Source organism: Schistocerca nitens, chromosome 4 (genome assembly GCF_023898315.1).
Source record: "Schistocerca nitens isolate TAMUIC-IGC-003100 chromosome 4, iqSchNite1.1, whole genome shotgun sequence".
NCBI classification, from domain to species: domain Eukaryota; kingdom Metazoa; phylum Arthropoda; class Insecta; order Orthoptera; family Acrididae; genus Schistocerca; species Schistocerca nitens.
This window is the reverse complement of record NC_064617.1, coordinates 196,435,075-196,457,322: the sequence shown is the minus strand read 5'-3', so window position 1 is coordinate 196,457,322 and position 22,248 is coordinate 196,435,075. Positions and strand designations below refer to the sequence as shown.

The following is a 22,248-nucleotide window of genomic DNA, read 5'->3' as shown; positions in this document are numbered from 1 at the left end:
CTATGATAATAAAATTAAAGCAATTTGGAATATTATTGAAAGGGAAACAGGGCAACCAAGAGCACAGGAAGACTTTAGTGCCATAAAACTGAATGACAAGTGTACTAACAAACAATCATAAATTGAAAATATTTTAATAATCATTTTTTAAATGTTGTGGAGAAAATAGGATCTAGATCTTCACTAGAAGAGGCAAGGCTACTAATAGAAGAGGCCATACCTGTGCAGTTTGAAACAACTGTAATTCCACCAACCTCTCCCTCTGAAATCAGTAAAATAATAAACTCACTTAAAAGTAAAAGCTCTTACGGAATTGATGGCATTTCCAGCAAGGTACTTAAAGCTTGTTCCCCACAGATAAGTAGGATTCTCAGTCACGTATGTAATAGCTCTTTGGAGCAGGGTGTTTTCCCCGATAGACTGAAATATGCCATTGTAAAACCATTGCATAAAAAGGGGGATACGTCGGATGTGAACAACTACCGCCCAATCTCTCTTCTGACAGCTCTATCAAAAATTTTTGAGTAAGTAATGTATTCAAGAGTAGCCTCCCATATTTGTAAAAATAAAGTACTAACAAAATGTCAGTTCGGTTTTCAGAAAGGCTTTTCAACAGAAAATGCTATATACGCTTTGACTGAGCAAATATTAAATGCTCTGAATAACCGGACATCACCCATTGGTATTTTTTGTGATCTCTCAAAGGCCTTTGATTGTGTAAATCATGGAATTCTTTTAGATAAGCTAAATCATTATGGTTTGAGGGGGGCAGTGCACAAATGGTTTAATTCATACTTAACTGGAAGAATGCAGAAAGTTGAAATAAGTGGTTCATGTAATGTTAAAACAACAGCTGATTCCTCAAACTGGGGGGCTATCAAGTACGGGGTCCCACAGGGTTAGGTATTAGGTCCTTTACTGTTCTTGATATACATTAATGACTTACCATTCTACATTGATGAATATGGAAAGTTAGTTCTTTTTGCTGATGATACAAGTATAGTAATAACATCCGAAAACCAAGAACTAAGTGATGTAATTGTAAATGATGTTTTTCACAAAATTATTCAGTGGTTCTCAGCAAACGGACTCTCTTTAAATTTTGATGAAACATAGTATATACAGTCCCGTACAGTAAATGGCACAACTCCAGTAATAAATACAGACTTTGAACAGAAGTCTGTAGCTAAGGTAGAATTTTCAAAATTTTTAGGTGTGTCCATTGATGAGAGGTTAAACTGGAAGCAACACATTGATGGTCTGCTGAAACGTCTGAGTTCAGCTACGCATGCTATTAGGGTTATTGCAAATTTTGGTGATAAGAATCTCATTAAATTAGCTTACTATGCCTACTTTCATTCACTGCTTTCGTATGGCATCATATTCTGGGGTAATTCATCGTTGAGTAGAAAAGTATTCATTGCTCAAAAATGTGTAATCAGAATAATTGCTGGAGCCCACCCACGGTCATCCTGCAGACATCTATTTAAGGATCTAGGCATCCTCACAGTAACCTCACAGTATATATATTCACTTATGAAATTTGTTGTTAATAATCCAGCCCAGTTCAAAAGTAATAGCAGTGTGCATAGCTATAACCCCAGGAGAAAGGATGATCTTCACTATGCAGGGTTAAATCTGACTTTGGCACAGAAAGGGGTAAATTATGCTGCCACAAAAGTCTTTGGTCACCTACCATACAGCATCAAAAGTCTGACAGATAGCCAAATAACATTTAAAAATAAGTTAAAAGAATTTCTAGATGACAACTCCTCCTACTCATTGGCTAAATTTTTAGATATAAATTAAGGGAAAAAAAACTTAAACATTAGTGTCATGCAATATTTTGTGTAATGTAATATCTTGTACAGACATTTTTTTATTAACCGACACGTTCCACATCATTACGAAGTGTCGTATTCATGATCTATGGAACAAGTATTAATCTAAACTAATCTACACAACGGTTTTCCACTGTTCAATCGTCCAATATTTACGCTCCTTACACCAAGCGAGGCGTCGTTTGGCATTTACTGGCGTGATATGTGGCTTATGAGAAGCCGACCAACCATGAAAGACAAGTTTTCTCACCTCACGCCTAACTGTCATAATACTTGCAGTGGATCCCGATGCAGTTTGGAATTACTGTGTGATGGCCTGGACAGAAGTCTGCCTATTACACATTACGACCCTCTTCAGCCGTCGCCAGTCTCTGTCAGTCAACAGACGAGGTCGGACTGTACACTTTTGTGCTGTACGTGTCCCTTCACGCTTCCACTTCACTATCACATCTGAAACAGATCTAGGGATGTTTAAGAGTGTGGAAATCTCGGGTACAGATGTATGACAAGTGACACCCAATCACCTGACCATGTTCGAATTCTGTGAGTTCCGCGGAGCGCCCCATTCTGCTGTCTCACGATGTCTAATGACTACTGAGGTCGCTGATATGGAGTACCTGGAAGTAGTTGGCAGAACAATGCACCTAATATGAAAAACTTATGTTTTTGGCGGTGTCTCGATATTTTTGATCACATAGGGTATGTATCATTGTTACTACTGCCTGACTCTTCGATTGCGGTCCACCCAAATTTGATGTACTCACAAGAAAATACATATAATTTTCACATAGTTATGTTACAATCAATTTTAATTTATACAGCCACGAATTTTTTTATGGAGATGATGGATGTAGTTTCCAAGGGACTCAACACCTTGGTTACTGGTCCTTTTATCCCACTAACGAACGAGGAAAATGAAAGTTTTGTGAGTATAATGCACATAGTCGGGTCAAGAGCTGTGACGCAGTCGCAAGAAATGGCTTACGGAGTATCGATAAAAGAAGATGTACACCATGCACGGCTGAAGGTAGAGCGGCGGGAGGAAGTGCGCGGCCAAAGGTTTACCCAGAATAACAGCTCTGCATCGACGCTACGAGAGGATATCAGAAAAAGGAAATGTAGTATGAGTGATAAGCGAAAAAAGCACAGATTTCAATAGCAGGGAGATTAGATGTTTAGTTTATGTCTGGGCAGGTGTGCAGCTGAGTTGGGACGCCGACTCCCCATTCCAGGGGAACGGGGGAGGGGGCAGGAGGGTTGGGAGCGAGGAGAAGGCAAAACAAGCTCCAGGTGTCCCGTTCCTGATTCGTCAAGACAGAACCTACACCTTACGTCGTAAGAGGAAGTCAAATGAAAACGGAAAAAAAGGCGCTGTCCAAACAGTCTTGGTAACACGTGGCCCGCTCAAGTGTTGCCAAGGTTGTTTTGACTACGCTGAAGACGTTTCGCTGGGACGTCCTTACACATCCTTCATACAGCCCCGATCTCTCTCCACGTAATTTCCGCATTTTTTGAGTCCTGAAGAAAAACATTTGCGCCCCTCGATTTGCTTCGGGAGAAGAGGTGCACGCCTAGGTGCAACTATGGTTCCGTAGGCGACCGCAAATACTTTTCGTGAAGGCATTGGCCATCTTGTCTCACAGTGGGATAAATATATTAGCAGTTATGGCGATTACTTTTGAAAAAAGTTTACTTACTCTTTCCGCACCTGTCTAGTTTTCATTTGGCAGTCCCTTATGTGTTAAGGGTAAGTATGACCAGTACTGATGCGACACCAGAGAACAACTTCTTTTCGAGAGGGGCGAAGTGACATTCTCCAGCTTTTGGTGGAGGTATTGATCATTCAGAGTACGTAAGGTCGTACGTTGGTCATTCATTCTTCTCCCAGTTTTTGTAAGTTACGGCGACTGAGACCTATCTGTAACGCAGCTTTTGGAATTTATATTGGCAGCAGGTCCTTTGTAGAGACTTTCTTGCCTAATGTATCAACACGATAATTGCTTAACTTCAAGCAAAGCCGCCACCCTCATAAGCACGACGCATTTAGTAAATATAAAATAATATCCACTGTGAAACTTACATATTTTAAGCAATTCAAATAGGGTACTAGGCATGAAGATTACATACAGCAGCTACACAAACATGTGTGTACATGTTTATCCTAATTAGCTGCGACGCAAAGTAAATGTCGAAGTGAATAATGGTAAGAGAGAGATTTCGAAACCATATTTTGACTTTTAAGGCATTTCCTGGGGCGGATGTGGATTCTCACCACAATTCATTGGTTATGAACTGTAGATTAAACCTGAAGAAACTGCAAAAACGTAGGAAATTAAGGAGATGGGACCTGAATAAATTTAAAGAACCAGAGATTTTTGATTGTTTCAGAGGGAGCATTAGGCAACAATAAACTACAACCGGGGAAACGGATACAGTAGAAGACGAACGGGTAGCTTTAAGAGATGAAATAGCGAAGGCGGCAGAGGATCATATAGGTAAAAGGACAAGCAGAGATCGTTTGATAATACAGCAGATGTTGAATTTAACTGATGAAAGGAGAAAATATAAAAATGACGCTGTCGAAAGGGAATACAAACATCTAAAAAATGAGACTGACAGAAAGCGCAAAATGGTTAAGCAGGAATGGCTAGAGAACAAATTTAAGGATTTAGAAGTATATCATCTATCAGCTGTTCGCCTGACTAAATATTCTACCCAAATCCATTTCATTTGCCGTAACTTCGTCTTCCACTCTAGTCTTTTAACCTGTTCTACTCGTTCGTTTTACAGTTTTCTCACAGCCCAGTTTCTGAATGGTTTCACATTACAAACATCAAAACTGGTAAAACACAAACAGAGAAAGTTTTCTGTTTCAGACACAATGGACGATTAGTTTTAAAAGTGCCATTTTGTTAGCCACATTTATTTTGGGTCGTTTTCACCACTGTTTATTTCATTCTTGTTCAACCAGTTTACAACTACCTCAGACGTAAAAACTTAACGTGTTCAACGATTTCAGTGTTAATTTATACTATTCTCTTTACGTACGTTGGTTATACATTATGTTTGTCTCTCAAACTTGCTTTACTAAGCTGTTAGGCTATATTAATCGTTTATCAGTCCAAGAGGCAAAAAGCACAATGTTGTGTCGATTCCCTAAGGTCTCGACACAATGAGTGGCTAGGTGCACGCGAAACTAACGCAGACGGGCGTAAATTCTGAAACAGGAGACTGGATGAAAAACTATAAAGAAAAGAACGTATTGGGTAGATTACTTAACTTTTAATGATGTTCTTCTTGTTGAAATACATCTCTTGCATAGTAGTAATCAATTAGCAATGATACACATGGCGCCTTGCTAGATGGTAGCTATGGAATAAGCTGAAGGCTATTCTATCAGTCTCTCGGCAATTGAGAGGAATACTTGGTAGGTCTAGTCGCAAGCTATGTCGTCCGTACAACTGGGCGAGGTCATGTCCGTGTCTTCTGACCTGCCCTGTGGTGGCGCTACGTTTGCGAATACACAGTGGCGACACGCGGGTCCGACATGTACTACAGGACCGCGGCCGATTTAAGTTACCACCTAGCAAGTGTGGTGTCTAGCGGTGACACCACATTCCTCCCCCGCAAATCGGCGAACGGTCGTGAGATAAGGCTTCCGCCCGCCGTGGGGAGGACCCCATGTTGACGTATGCGATGAGGTGGGGAGCCTAACAACAGGCGAGGCTGTGCCACCCGCACCCGGCCATTCGGTCCGAGGGGAGCTAGGAAACGCCTGCAAACCTAGTCCAGGGTGCACGTCAACACGAGGTGTATGCGCACGTAATGAGACAGAAGGGTCGACCTCCATGTGGTCGGAGCACCCGACGGGCGAAGACGACATCTGGTCCGGAGCGGGCAAGAGGTCCATGGCGGAGGACGGCTGGCCACGGGAAGCAAGCGGCGGCGCGTGACCCAGGGAGGCGCGAGGCGGCGGCAGCGAAGCGTCCGCTGCTGGCGGCGCCGGCGGCGGCTGCGGCGGCGCGACGCCATGAGGCAAATTGGAAGGCATCGTCGGTAACACCTGGGGATGAGGCGAGCCAGTAGATGGGTCCCCAAGGCGCTGACCGGACGGCTCCGTCGCTGAAAGCAGACGGGGAGCGGCAGAACCCAGGCGACGACAGAGGCGCAGCTGATTGAGATGCCGACGCACCTCACCAGAGGCCCCCAAAACCAAATACATCGCGCGGCCGAGGCAGCGAAGAATGCGCCCTGCGAGCCAACGCTGTGAACCGCGATACTTGCGATAATAGACAACGTCGCCAGGAGCAAAAGCAGGAGACTGCCGCTGCACAGGAACCTGATGTGGCGGATGCAGCAAAGACATCAGAGTTCGATGAGGACGACCATGGAGCAACTCAGCCGGCGAGCGACCATCGCGGGGCTGAGAGCGATATGAGGACAAAAAGAGCAACAAAGCGTCCTCCCGAGAATGCGACTCTTTCAACTTCAACAACTGTGACTTGAAAGTCCGGACCAATCGTTCAGCGGCACCGTTTGACTGAGGCGAAAACGGCGCGGATGTCAGATGTTGAATACCATTGGCCTTGCAGAACGACTGAAATTCTGCGGACAGGAATTGCGGGCCATTGTCGGAAACAAGAGTCTGCGGAAGACCTTCAATGCAAAAGATAGCAGACAAGGCTTGGATTGTGGCAGAAGACGTCGTGGAAGACATCCGGACAACAAAAGGAAAATTACTGAAAGCATCGACCACAACCAACCATCGAGCATTCCAGAATGGACCAGCAAAATCGATGTGCAAGCGTTGCCAAGGGGAAGTGGCTTTCGGCCATGCAAAGAATTTCCGCGGCGGTGCGGATTGTTGTTCGGCACACGCCACGCAAGAGGAGCACATATTCGTAATCGCAGCATCGATTCCGAACCAAGTACAGTGCTGTCGAGCAAGTTGTTTCGTTCGCACTATACCCCAATGTCCTTGGCGAAGAAGCCGTAAGACAGAGGACTGTAACGAACGTGGGACTACGACTCGGGATTGATCATTATCGGAACGCAACAACAAAACACCACGTCGTACAAAAAGTCTCTCCGTGTGAGCAAAAAATCTGCGAACCAAAGGATCCTCGATCCGTGACTTTGACAAGGGCCATTGCGTAGCAACAAAACGCAAAACAGAAGCAAGGACAGGGTCAGCAGCTGTGGCTGTAGCTACACGACGAAAATCAATCGGAAACGATGTGACCACGTCATCGGCTTCCGAATCAATGAACATGCAAGCAAGTTCGGAAGAATCGAATGCTTTATCCTCAGCAACAGGCAAACGGGACAACGCATCAGCGTTTCCGTGCTTAGCAGTGGACCGATACAAGATATCGTAGCGGTACTGCGAGAGAAAAAGAGACCAGCGAATGAATTTCTGCGCTGTACGTGGAGGTACAGGCTTGTTTGGATGAAAAAGTGATGTCAAAGGTTTGTGGTCCGTGATGATTGTAAAGTGACGACCATACAAGAAATCGTGAAACTTTGTTACACCCAACACAAGAGCCAAAGCTTCCTTCTCTATTTGGGAATAAGTTCTTTGCGCAGATGAGAGCAATTTTGACGCAAAGGCAATAGGGCGATCATGCGAACCATCTTTGTGCGCAAGCACTGCACCGATCCCGAAATCCGATGCATCGACCATCAACAAAAGGGGTTTCCGGGGATCGAATGGCGTAAGGCAAGTATTGGAAAGTAACGCCGATTTCAACTGGCGAAAGGCGCGTTCGCATTCCGTCGTCCAGACGAACGGAACACCTTTACGGCGTAAGCGATGAAGCGGAGCTGAAATGGAAGAAGCATTGCGCACAAACTTTGAATAATAATTTACCTTACCCAGCACACTCTGTAGCTGTTTTAAGTTCTGCGGTGACGGCAAGTCCTGAATGGCACGAAGGTGCTCTGGACTCGGATGTATACCTTGGGCATTTATGACATGCCCCAGGTACGGTAAGTCACGAGCAAAAAACACACATTTGTCCTTCCGCAAGCGAAGACCATTCTGACGCAATACCTGAAATAATGTTCGGAGATTTTGCAAATGTTCTGCTTCTGTCTTTCCTGAGAGTACAATATCGTCCAGATAGGTCGCAGCCGTAGGGACCGCCGCACAAATAGTTTGTAAATATTGCTGAAATAAAGCAGGGGCGGATGCACACCCGAATGGCAGTCTTTTGAAGCGATACAAGCCAAGATGCGTGTTTACCACTAAAACGCGCTGGGATTCTTCGTCCACAGGTATTTGCAAGTACGCATCTGCGAGGTCCAATTTTGAAAAATATGTTCCCGGGCACAGTTTGTCAAAAAGATCTTCCGGGCGGGGCAAAGGAAAAGTAGCAGTCACAAGTTGCGGATTCACAGTTGCCTTGAAGTCCACGCAAAGTCTCAATTTTCCGGAAGGTTTGGGCAAAATTACTAAGGGTGAGGCCCAGAGAGAAGCCTGCACACGTTCAATTACACCTTGAGATTCTAAATCGTGCAATGTTCGTGCGACCTCATCACGCAATGCGTGGGGAACATTGCGCGCTCTGAAAAATTTTGGTTGCGCGTTGTCTTTCAGTTCCAAATGCGCTGCATAGTTCTTAGCGCAACCAAGGCCCGGTGCAAAAATGTCTGCAAATTCTTCACAAAGACTAGAAACGCTGGCGGAAGGCACAGTCTGATTCACTGATAGGACCTGATGTACAATAGACATATTAAACAATTGAAACAAATCTAAGCCAAACAAGTTCACTGCACTAGAGGAACGAAGAACATAAAATGACACAAGTTTTGTTTGTCCCTTGTATGTGGCAAGAAGGCTGCACTGTCCTAACACAGGTATATGCTGTCCTGAGTAACTAGTTAACGTAACATTTGCGGCACGCAATGGCGGTTGGCCCAGTTGTTTGTACGTGTCGTGATTGAGCAAGGAAACTGCAGCTCCGGTATCGAGCTGGAATGGTATCACTTTTCCTGCAAAGTCTAAGTCCACAAAAAGTTTATTGTCTTGTTGACGACAAGAGCGACTGTCTCGTGCAATTTGAACTGATACAGGGCCAGAAGCACTTGCAACTTTACGGGATTTCCGGCGACGTCGACGCACACTTTGGGTGGGACGAACACAGTCACTGTTAGCTAAAGTGTCACTGGACGGGTGGGAATGTACTACATGGATGTCCATGGGTGAAGGTCCACGAGCCTGATTGTCCTGGGTTCGATTCCGGCGCGAAGCAAAGGGCCTGGAATTTGTGTGATTGTCTGATCTTAACTTTTGCTGGCAAACACTTTGTACATGTCCTTTCTTGTGACAGTAAAAGCAAATAGCTTGGCGTGACGGGCAATTGTCACGCGAATGTCTAGTCGCACACCGCGGGCAAGATTTCACTGCATTTGCTTGCTTACGCGGCGCACGTGGTTGCAAGCTAGGCGGCCGCAGCGAAGTCGGGCGCGAGGGCCGCTGAGCGTCCCGTGCTGCGGGCCGGGCGGGCCGATTAATGTGACACACTGCTGGCGAAGTTTCAAATGATTCCTGAGCAAAGTCAAGTGTGTCTTGCCTGTCCAATATGTCTATCACTTGTTGCAGGGAGGGATTAACTAGTTTCAAAATCTGTTCCCTTATGCGAACATCAGAAACGTTCTGTGCAATTGCATCACGCACCATAGTATCTGAATATGGGAGGCCACATTCACAGGCAAACGCGCAGTCTCTAGTAAGGCCTTGCAAAGTTGCTACCCACTCCCTGTTAGTCTGACCGGCCGTACGTTTTGTACGAAAAAACGTATACCGTTTGGCAACTACATTTACTGTTTCTTTGAAATAGGCATCTAAAGCAGACAAAATTTCCTCGTAGGACAGAGTTGCTACGTCGCGTCGGGGAAACAATTTCACTATCACCCGGTAGGTAGACACACCGACACAAGAAAGCAAAAACGGCTGCCGCTCTTTACCTTGAATTCCATAAGCAGTGAGGTGGAAGTTGAACTGATCGGCCCACTCAGTCCAGCTTTCGTTATGGGCCTCAAAGGGCCTAAACGGCGGTGCGACAGCGGTGTGTGGCTGCGGTAGCGATGAAGCGGCTGCTGCCGCATCGGTTTGCAGCGCACGTTGACCCTGGACGAGCTGTCCAAGGGCTTCCAATAACGCCTGCGTCTGCTGATTCTGCAAGCGAAAAAATTCGGACAGTACATCTGGAGAATGCGGCGAAGCCATGACACAAGCAAATTAGAGCAAGTATAACACAAAGACTGCAACGTGGGCGCGGCACCACTCCTCGGCGCCAAAATATTGTTGTGTCGATTCCCTAAGGTCTCGACACAATGAGTGGCTAGGTGCACGCGAAACTAACGCAGACGGGCGTAAATTCTGAAACAGGAGACTGGATGAAAAACTATAAAGAAAAGAACGTATTGGGTAGATTACTTAACTTTTAATGATGTTCTTCTTGTTGAAATACATCTCTTGCATAGTAGTAATCAATTAGCAATGATACACATGGCGCCTTGCTAGATGGTAGCTATGGAATAAGCTGAAGGCTATTCTATCAGTCTCTCGGCAATTGAGAGGAATACTTGGTAGGTCTAGTCGCAAGCTATGTCGTCCGTACAACTGGGCGAGGTCATGTCCGTGTCTTCTGACCTGCCCTGTGGTGGCGCTACGTTTGCGAATACACAGTGGCGACACGCGGGTCCGACATGTACTACAGGACCGCGGCCGATTTAAGTTACCACCTAGCAAGTGTGGTGTCTAGCGGTGACACCACACACAACATCAGCAAAACTAAGATAGTTCAGATGTCAGATCTGAAAACTTCCTTTTGGATTTCCGAAAGCAATTTTGGTGATATGGAACATCGTCTTCCACTTCTAAATTGCCATACATCCTGATGATTCTAACGGAAACTGTATCTAATCCATTTTCATTCACTAATCGCGTTCCGTAAATCGCAGCAAGAGAGCGAACCTTTAGGAACAAGTATAAGTTTTCACATTACATCGACGAACGTATCCAGAAGTATTTCGCAAAAAAGACCTAGTCTTTCCGTCAATTACTAAACGCTCCACGACCAAATAAACTGTTGTTATTGTTGTAAGTCCCAAGAATGGTTTGTTGCAGCTCTCCATGCTACTCTATTCTGTGAGGGGTTCTTCATTTCCGATTAACTACTGACACCTCCATCCTTCTGAATTTGCTCACTGTTTTCATCTCTTGGTCTCTCTCTAACATTTTTACCTCCTCCACTTCCCACCAACATTATACTGGTGATCTCTCGATGTCTCGGAATGTGTCCTATCAACCGATCTCTTCTTTCGGTCAAGTTGTGCCACAAATTTCTTGTCTCCCCAATTCTATTCAGCACGTCCTCATTAGTTACGTGATCTACCCATTTAATCTTCAACATTCTTCTGTAGCACCACATTTCGAAAGCTTCTATTTTCTTTGTGTCTAAACTGTTTATCGTCCACCTTTTGTTTCCGTACAGGGATACACTCCAGACAAATACCTGCAGAAAAGATTTCCAAACACTTAAATCTATATTCAATATTAAATTTCTTTCCTTCATAAACTAATTTCTTGTCATTACCAGTCTACATTTTATTCCCTCATACTTCAGCCATCATCAGTTATTTTGCTACCCAAATAGCAAAACTCATGTACTACGTTTAGTATCTTGTTTCCTAATCTAATTCCCTCAACATCACCTGATTTAATTTGACTACACTCCATTATACATTTTTGCTTTTGCTGATGTTCATTTTGCATCCTCCTTTCGAGACACTGCCCAATCTGTTCAACTGCTCTGCGAAGTCCTTTGCTGTCTCTGACAGAATGTCACCGGCGAACCTAAAATCTTTTATTTCTTCTCCCTGGACTTTAATTCCTACTCCAAAGTTTTGTTTCCTTTGCTGCTTGTGCAAGGCGCAGATTGAATAACATTGGCGATAGGCTACAATCCTGTCTCACACACTTCTCAACCACTGCTTCCCTTTCACGTCCCTCGAATGGAGTACAAATTACAAGTAGTTTTTCGCTCCCTGTATTTTACGCCTGCTACCTTCATCAATTCAAAGAGAGTATTGCTGTCAACATTGTCAAAAGCTACCTCTAAGGCTACAAATCCTGTAAACGTAGGTTTTCCTTTCCTTGGTTTGTCTTCTAAGATAAGTAGTTGGATGAGTTTTGCCTCCTGTGTTTCTTCATATCTCTGAAGTCCAAACTAATTTTCCCCGACGTCAGTTTCTACCAGTTTTCTATTCTTTTCTATAGATTTTATGTTAGTATTTTGCAACCATGGCTTACTAAACTGTTAGTTGAGTAAAAATCACAATCACACCTGTCGGCGCCTACTTTCTTTAGAATTGAAATTATGACATTCTTCTTGACGTCTGAGAATATTTCTCCTGCCTCACACATCTTGCACACCTGATGGATGAGTTTCGTCATGGCTGGCCCTCCCAAGGCTATCGGTAGTTCTGACGGGATGTCGTCTCCTCCCGCGGTCCTGTTTCGACTTACATCTTTCTGTACTCTGTCAGATTCTTCTTGTGGTATCATATCTCGCATTTCATCTTCATCTACGTCCTCTTCCATTTCCATAATAGTGCCTTCAAGTTCATCTCCCTTGTATAGACACACATTATACTCCTTCCCTTTTTCAGCTTTCCTTTCTTTGCTTATAACTTGTTTTCCATCTGAGCTCTTGATATTCATACAGCCGCTTCTCTTTTCCCCAAAGACCACTTTATTTTAACCCCTAGTGAAATATGCTTCTAAATTCTTACATTTGTTCTCTAGCCATTCCTGGTTAGTCATTTTGCACTTCCTGCCAATCTGATTTTTTATACGTATGTATTCCCTTTCGCCTGCCTCATTCGCTGCCTTTTTATATTTTCTCCTTCATCAGTCAAATTCAATACATCTTGTGTTACCCAAGGATTTCTAATACGCCGCCTTGTCTTGATCTGTTTGATGCTCTGCTGCCTTCACTATTTCATCTCTCAAAGGTACCCATTCGTCTTCTACTGTATTCATTTTCCACGCGCTAGTCAACCGCAGCCTAATGTTTCCTCTGAAACACTCGGGAACCTCTGGTTACTATCTCTTTAAATTCCTACCTTTTACCAATTTCTTCATTTTTAATCTACAGTTCATTAACAATAATTTGTCAGAGTCTACATCTGCCCCTGGAAATGTTTTACAATTTAAAATTTGTTTCCTAAATACCTGTCTTACCTTTATATAATCAATCTAAAACGATTCGGCGTCTCCAGACCTCTTTCACGTATACATTTTTCTTTTATGAGTCTTAAACCAAATGTTAGCGATATTCTGCGCAAAATTCTTCCACGTTGCTTCCTCTTTCATTCTTTTCCCACGGTCCAAATATTTTTCCTGCTCTTCCTTTTCCTATTATCCAGTTCTAATCCCCAACCAGAATTAAATTTTTGCCTCCCTTAACTACGACTTATCTTAGAAGCTAGATTAAGGATAGGCAAACCTACGTTTCTAGTATTTGTAGACTTAGAGAAAGCTTTTGACAATGTTGACTGGAATACTGTCTTTCAAATTCTGAAGGTGGCAGGGGTAAAATACAGGGAGCGAAATGCTATTTATAATTTGTACAGAAACCAGATGGCAGTTATAAGAGTCGAGGGACACGAAAGGGAAGCAGTGGTTGGGAAGGGAGTGAGACAGGGTTGTAGCCTCTTCTCCCCGATGTTATTCAATCTGTATATTGAGCAAGCAGTAAAGGAAACAAAAGAAAAATTCGGAGTAGGTATTAAAATCCATGGAGAAGAAATAAAAACTTTGGGGTTTGCCGATGACATTGTAATTCTGTCAGAGACAGCAAAGGACTTGGAAGAGCAGTTGAACGGAATGGATGGTGTCTTGAAAGGAGGGTATAAGATGAACATCAACAAAAGCAAAACGAGGATAATGGAATGTAGTCGAATTAAGTCGGGTGATGCTGAGGGAATTAGATTAGGAAATGAGACACTTAAAGTAGTGAAGGAGTTTTGCTATTTGGGGAGCAAAATAACTGATGATGGTCGAAGTAGAGAGGATATAAAATGTAGACTGGCAGTGGCAAGGAAAGCATTTCTGAAGAAGAGAAATTTGTTAACATCGAGTATAGGTTTAAGTGTCAGGAAGTAGTTTCTGAAAGTATTTGTATGGAGTGTAGCCATGTATGGAAGTGAAACATGGACGATAACTAGTTTGGGCAAGAAGAGAATAGCAGCTTTTGAAATGTGGTGCTACAGAAGAATGCTGAAGATTAGATGGGTAGATCACATAACTAATGAGGAGGTATTGAACAGAATTGGGGAGAGGAGAGGTTTGTGGCACAACCTGACTAGAGGACATGTTCTGAGGCATCGAGGGATCACCAATTTAGAATTGGAGGGCAGCGTGGAGGGAAAAAATCGTAGAGGGAGACCAAGAGATGAATACACTAAGCAGATTCAGAAGGATGTAGGTTGCAGTAGTTACTGGGAGATAATGAAGCTTGCCTAGGATAGAGTAGCATGGAGAGCTGCATCAAACCATTCTCAGGACTGAAGACTACAACAACAACAACTGTCTGAATAATTTCTTTTACCTTATCGTACGTTTCTTCAATTTCTTCATCTGCGGAACTAGTTGGCATATATTCTTGTACTACTCTGGTAGCTGTTGGGTTCGTGTCTATCTTGTCTACGATAATGCGTTCACTACGGTGTTCATAGTAATTTATCTGCATTTCTATTTTCTTATTCATTAATAAAACCAGTGCTACATCACCCCAATTTGACCTTGTTTATGACCCTATATTCACCGGACGTGAAGTTTTGTTCCTTCTGCGACCGTACTTCACTAATCCCCACGATACCTAACTTCAACATATCCATTCCCCTTTCTAAATTTTCTAGCCTACCTGCCCTATTAAGGGATCTAGCATTCTATGCTCCGATCCGTAGAACGCGTTTTGTTTCTACTGATGCTGACATCCTGCTGAGTAGTTCCTGTCTGGAGATCCAAATGGGGGAACTATTTTACCTCCGGAATATTTTACCCAACAGAACGCCATCAACATTTAACCGTACAGTAGAGCTGCATGCCCGTATAAATTACCGCTGTAGTTTCCTTTTGTTTTCAGCCGTTCGCAATACCGCTAAACGCCGTTTTGGTTGATGTTACAAGGCCAAATCAGTAAATCATCAATACTGTTGCCTCTGCAACTACTGAAAAGGCTGCTGTCCTCTTCAGGAACTACACGTTTGTCTGGCCTCTCAATAGACCCCTCCGTTATGGTTGGACCTGCTGTACGGCTATCTGTATCTCAGCCATCCTACCGACAGCAAGGCTCTGAGCACTATGTGACTTAACTTCTGAGGTCATCAGTCGCCTAGAACTTAGAACTAATTAAACCTAACTAAACTAAGGACATCACACACATCCATGCCCGAGGCAGGATTCGAACCTGCGACCGTAGCGGTCGCTCGGTTCCAGACTGTAGCGCCTAGAACCGCACGGCCACTCCGGCCGGCCCGACAGCAAGGTCCATGGTTCATGGGGGAAACCAAATGAACTAATGTGTCTAAATTAACGACTCCCTATGAGCAATCAATTGCCACACGCTGTCCGGCCTACTACCGCTAAATCGGCACTCACTGACTAAATAAATACACTCGAATAACCTGACACCAAATGTACACAGGATGTTAAATTTCCGTTACAAAGTTCTAGAAGTTTTGGAGGGGACTGTGTGACAATATTTTAAATTTGAACCCATATCCGGAAACGGTTTGCTTGGCAGGTATGTGACAGGATAGTCATGGTTGGGGGGAGAGTGGCTTACGTCGAATCGGCTGATGTTATCTGACGTCTACCATACCTCTCCGACAGGGTGCGGGCCTCATTCACGTACGTGTACTTGTACGTGTGTGTGTGTGTGTGTGTGTGTGTGTGTGTGTTTTACAATGCTGGTGACTACTTTGAAGGTCAGTAAAACTTAGAAACACGTATCTATTTTGTACGAACTGTAAATAAATAGTTGGCACTATTAAAGTTTCAACCCTCGTATGATGCCATATGAAAGCAGTGAACGAAAATAGCCATAAAGGGCTAATTTACTGATATGTTTATCACCAAAATTTGTAGTAACCCTAATAGCATAAGTAGCTGAATATAATCGTTTCAGCAGATCATCGACGGGTTTCTTCCAATTCAGTTTCTCATCAATGCACACACCCAGAAATTTTGAGTATTCTGCCTTAGCAAGAGACGTCTATTCATAGTCTATATTTATAAATGGTGTTATGCCATTTACTGTACAGAATCGTATAAACTGTATTTTCTCAAAAATTAGTAAGAGTCTATTTGCAGAGAACCACTTAATTTTCTGAAAGACATTATTTACAATTTCCTCAGCTGATTCTTTCTTGTTGGGTGTGATTACTATATCATCAGCAAAAAGAACTAACTTTGCATCTTCTTGAATATAGAGTGGCAAGTCGTTAATATATATTAAGAACAATAAGAGACCAAAGACTGAACCTTGTGGGACACCATTCTTGATACCTCCCCAGTTAGAGGCCTCTGCTGGTTTTTGCAGACTATCTGTACCTTCTGCATTCTTCCAGTTAAGTGTGAATGAAACCATTTGTGCACTGTCCCACTCATACCACAATACTTAAGCTTATAAGGAGAATTTCACGATTCACACAATCAAAAGCCTTTGAGAGATCACAAAATATCCCAATGCGTGATGTTCGGTTATTCATTGCATTTAATATTTGTTCAGTGAAAGCATATATAGCATTTTCTGTAGAAAAGCCTTTCTGGAAACCAAATTTTGTTAGTACTTCATTTTTACAAATATGCTACTCCTGAATACATTACTTTTTCAAGAATTTTGGATACAGCTGTCAGAAGCGAAATTGGGCGGTAGTTGTTAGCATCAGACCTATCTCCATTTTTATGCAATGGTTTAACAATACCGTATTTCAGTCTATCTGAAAAAATGCCTGTTTCAGTGAGCTGCTACATATGAGGCTGAAAATCCTACTTATTTGTTTGGAACAAGCTTTTAGTACTCTGTTGGAAATACTATCGATCCCACTTGAGCTTTTACTTTTGAGTGAATTTATAATTTTCATAATTTCAGTAGGATCGGTGGGTTGAAATTCAGTTTTATCAAATTGCAAAGGTACTGCCTCTTCCATACACTGCCTTGCATTTTCTAATGAATAGCTGGATCCTATTTTCTCTACAACACTTAAAAAATGATTATTAAAAATGTTTTCTACTTCTGACTTCTTATTAACAAACTTTTCATTGTGTTTCATAGAAATACAGTCTCCCTCTTCTCTCGGTTGACCTGTTTCCCTTTTAACAATATTTCAAATTGTTTTAATTTTATTATCAGATGTGCTAATCTCAGACATAATGCACATACGTCTGGACTTTTTAATAACTTTTCTTAATACAATGCAGTAGTTTTTAGAATGTTTCATTGTTTCAGGATCATTACTCCTCCTAGCTATAAGATACATTTCCCTTTTCTGTTTGCAAGATATTTTTATCACTTTAGTAAGCCAAGGATTTTTACATCGTTTCTTATAATTATATTTCTCTGTTTTCTTATGGAAACTGTTTTCAAATATACTCACAAAGGTATCAAGAAACAGGTTAAATTTTAAATTAGCATCATGTTCCCCATATACCTCATCCCACTCTAACTGTTGCAAGCTTTCCCTAAAATTTTGATTTGTTAAATCGTTAACTGAACGCACTGTTTTGGAGGACTGTTTTGCATTGCTGTATGCAGCTCTATCATATACTGTAGCTAGCTGTGCATTATGATCACACAGACGATTCTTAACAGGAAAAGTTTTTATTTGATTAAATTTATCTTTGTCTATGAAAACATTATGTATCAGTGTGCTGCTTTCCTGTACCACCTGAGTAGGAAAATCAATAACTGATGTGAAATTGAAAGAACCAAGTAACACTTCAAGATCAAGCTTTCTATCTGACTCATTCAGAAAATCTACATTGAAATCCCCACAAACAATAATTTGCTTCCCTCTGTCTGACAGATAGCACAATAAAGAATCAAAGTTTTTCAAAAATAGTTGAAAATATCCCAATGGGAACCTATACATGGCTACAATTATAAAAGTGCCATTATTTAGTTTACACTCACACGTACATGCTTCTATGTTTTGCTCTACGCAAAATCTTTTAGGTTCCAAATTTTTCACACTATGACAGATCGTAACATATATGGCAACTCTTCCTCTCTCCATAGTGTCACTACCTACACGTGCTGAAAGCTTCATTTACTATTTCCCTACCTGTGGCTCTATAATGTTCAGACAGGCACAGTAGATCTATTCCACCCTCAATCTTCTAAATAAACAAGAAGCTCATTTACTTTGTTTTTTAATCCCCTGATATTCTGATGCAATATATTAACATTATTTTTCACTGTGTTTTTATGTGAATCTTGGGATATACTAACATTATTTTTCACTGTACTGTTATGAGAATCTTGTGATATTTACACATCACTAGTACCTCCTGCCTGAACTCTCATTAAGCTTACTTTCAATCAATGTAGGATGACTGGACACTGATCTTAGCCTAAAAAAGTACTCCTATGAGTTTAAGGGGGGAGGGCGCACTGTAAGATTTTGCTATCATCCCAGCCAATTTACCCTTCCCCTTCCTACTGAGATGCTGGCCATGTCTTGTGAAGTCCCGCCTACCAATACCATCAACAGAAACCAAACCTACGCCTGACAAAGTAGCCACCAGAAGCAGCTGATCTAATTCCATATTGACCCTCCTGATAGAGCTATTCAATTGGGGCCGATCATACCTCATGAAAGCAGGAACCATGCCAACATTTGTGTGGTTCGTTGCAGGTGCTATTTCTACCAGGTCTCACTCAGTATTGTATGTAGCCCTGATCCCTATCAATACTGTTTCCCGCCACCCACTACCACAACATGATCCTGCTTTTTGAAACCCTTGCACAATGATCCTATGGGTAACAAATTGCGGCCATGTTGATTGCTACGTTTCTCCTACTGTTCCAAACAATACTAGACTTTTCTAAGGGATTACAATGATTTAGCAGGACAGTTGAGTGCGATAAGGTTCGACAATCGAGGAGCATATGCGTGCAGCCTTGTGATCACGGTTGTTGTCGTCTTGAAACACGGGAGTGACCATATCATACTCACCATTACGCAGAAAAAAGGGAAATACTTTGTCACTGCGAATGTTGAAATAAGCATCTTTGTTCATTCTATGAAGTTACGGGATTGAAGCTGGATGATGTCGACTTCTTGCCACGATATTTCGGCTGACAACCATTCATGCTTGTTCATTTGGTGTGCATTTAGCACTGGAGATAGGTAGTTCACGTCGCTAAATTTGGCGCGGAGACGCATGCGCAAAGGAAAACGCTACATGAGCGACCTCTGTCCCGTTCGCGCCCTCTTTGAATACTGCTCCATCTATGGCGCTAAGGCGCATGCGTAACGGTGATACTATTAGGTTAGTGGATCAGTTCTTGTTTTACATGCCGGTATTCCTGTTGCTATGGGTTTACTTATCGTCATTTTTTATTTTAGTTCACTGCTGCTAGTTAAGTTTACATATTGTCATTTGGAGACAGTGAGTGGAGCTGTGGACGCTAGAAAATGGAGTGCCAAGTGAAGAAATTGGAACATATCCGACATATTTTCATGTTTGAGGTCAATGGAAGAGTGACTGTTGAGGAGGCAGCCAGAAACATTTGCGCCCGGCATGGGAATAAGGCCATTGGACCGCGCACAGCAAGGAAAAGGTTTCCTCGATTTAAGGAGCATCGTTTTATCATTAGTAACTCTCCTACGGGGTTTGATGAAGGCCGTTTAAATGCATTACTCCGAAATGCTCCACATCATCATTGTAATTGAGAACTGGCAAATGTGATGAACTGTGATCATTCCACCATCGGGCGATATTTGAATGCAATGAGGATGGTTCAAAAATCGATTGTATGGGTACCGCATGCTCTAAGCCAAAATCACAAGAATCAGCAGGTGGGCATATTTGCATCTCTGCTTGCTCGTTATAAATTGGCAAATGAATAACACCGACGATTCCTATTCTGTATCGTTACTGGTGACGAGAAATGGCGTCTGCATGCTAACATAAGGAACAGAAAGGGATGCTAATATTAAGGAAAAGAAAATGATTGTTGAGTCCAAACAAAGCAGCAACTCCCTGTACACGGAGCTGCGCGGCGCACGAACCCGGCGGAACAGCGACGGTGTGGTGTACTACGATTTGCTTCCCCGAAGTGTAACCATCACTGCTGACATTTATTGTCAACAACTGAGACGTCTTCCAGGCGCAGTCCAAGAACACCGACCAGGAAGACTGTGTGAAGTGGCGCTACTCTACGGTAACACCCGCCCCCGCATTCTGCTAGACTGACAAGAAACACTACACAGGATTTGGGCTGGGAAGTCATTCCGCAGCCACCTCATTCACCTGGTCTTGCGACCTCAGATTTTCACCTTTTCCACTCTCTATCGAACAACCTTCAAGGAACTTTCTTTCCGGAGGAAAATACACTCCCAATATGGCTCGACGAGTTCTTCCCCTAAAAACCACGTGATTTCTACAGTCGCGGAACCGAAAATTACCCTAGCGTTGGCAGACTGTTATAATAGTAAAGGATAATATATTATTGACGACTAAGTCTCTGTTATGTGAATCTGTTGTTTTTATTAAACTTATCGAAAAACGATACTATGGAATGCACCAATCTAATAAATTCGTGCTCTCTGTCGTGATGCGGGCTTGTTGTTGTTGTTGTTGTTGTTGTTGTTGTGGTCTTCAGTCCTGAGACTGGTTTGATGCAGCTCTCCATGCTACTCTATCCTGTGCAAGCTTCTTCATCTCCCAGTACCTACTGCAACCTACATCCTTCTGAATCCGCTTAGTGTATTCATCTCTTGGTCTCCCTCTACGATTTTTACCCTCCACGCTGCCCTCCAATGCTAAATTTGTGATCCCTTGATGCCTCAGAACATGTCCTACCAACCGATCCCTTCTTCTAGTCAAGTTGTGCCACAAACTTCTCTTCTCCCCAATCCTATTCAATACCTCCTCATTAGTTACGTGATCTACCCACCTTATCTTCAGCATTCTTCTGTAGCACCACATTTCGAAAGCTTCTATTCTCTTCTTGTCCAAACTGGTTATCGTCCATGTTTCGCTTCCATACATGGCTACACTCCATACAAATACTTTCAGAAACGACTTCCTGACACTTAAATCTGTACTCGATGTTAACAAATTTCTCTTCTTCAGAAACGATTTCCTTGCCATTGCCAGTCTACATTTTATGTCCTCTCTACTTCGACCGGGCTTGCGGAGTTAAAATTCGGACGTCAAATTAATAAAATTAATTGTTACACCTGCCAGTAGTCATAAAATGTTTCCTTACTGTAGCCATTAAAGAAAACACGGGCCCCACGGTTAAGAAGAACAGTCGCGCTTTCTGGAGCACCTGAATTCAGTCCACGATATCAAATTTATGATGGAAGTGGAGAAGGGTGATTGCCATTTCTGGATGTCTTGGATGGTTTGAAAGTGGATGGATCATTGGGGAATTCCGTTCACCGTAAACCAATACGTACAGACCTATATTTTCAGGCGTCGAGCTGCCACCATCCATCAAAAAGTATGGGAATCTTTCCAACATTGGTGCACCAGACACATGTTGCGTCTGATGGCGACAGCCTTGCAAAGGAGCTGGAAAACATACAATCTGTGTTGAAAGATAATGGATTTTCTCAACATCAGACATGGACAGCTTTAAGGAGGAAGAAACATTACTACCCACAAGCTCATGAGGAGAAAGGGCGGTTCAAGTCCATGGCGTTCCTCCCATAGGCCAGCAATATTTCGTCGAAATTACGCAGAATCTTAAGGAAACTTCATGTCAAAGTAATCTTCCGCCCACCTACGAAGACTTGTGCTCTTCTCGCTTCGGTTAAGGACGACCTGGGATTGCGGAGGGCTGAAATCTACAGAATACCTTGCCAGTGTAGCCAAGCCTACATTGGTCAGGCAACGCACACAGCGCGAGAAAGGTGCGTTGAAAATGATCGGCACACTCGCCTTTCACACCCCATTTAAGTCAGTCATATCCGAACATTGTACGTCCATAGGACGTTCCATGGATTATTCTGCCACGTAAATCATGGCCTCGACGAGATCCTTATGGGTTCAATCATTAAGCAATCGGTGGAAATACGTTTGGCGGAAGATCTTACTAAGCGTGATGGCGGCTTTCAAGTGCATAAGGCGCGGGATCCGATGATTTCTTTAATATCT

The 22,248-nt window shown here is 42.9% G+C and overlaps 1 protein-coding gene across 3 annotated transcripts in view; it reads right to left on the bottom strand.

Moving 5' to 3' along the window:
* LOC126253247 (uncharacterized protein K02A2.6-like) overlaps window positions 1–22,248 on the bottom strand; it is a 307,108-nt gene that overhangs the window by 258,978 nt on the left and 25,882 nt on the right. Inside the window, exon 2 of one of the 3 annotated variants that reach the window (XM_049954440.1) lies at window positions 5,104–10,020. The exons of the other annotated variants lie outside the window; for them this stretch is intronic. Coding sequence (XP_049810397.1) covers window positions 5,425–9,522 — 4,098 coding nt within the window. The 5' untranslated portion in view covers window positions 9,523–10,020 and the 3' untranslated portion in view covers window positions 5,104–5,424. Of the gene's footprint in view, window positions 1–5,103; window positions 10,021–22,248 lie in introns of those variants that run through there. 3 annotated transcript variants of the gene reach the window in all.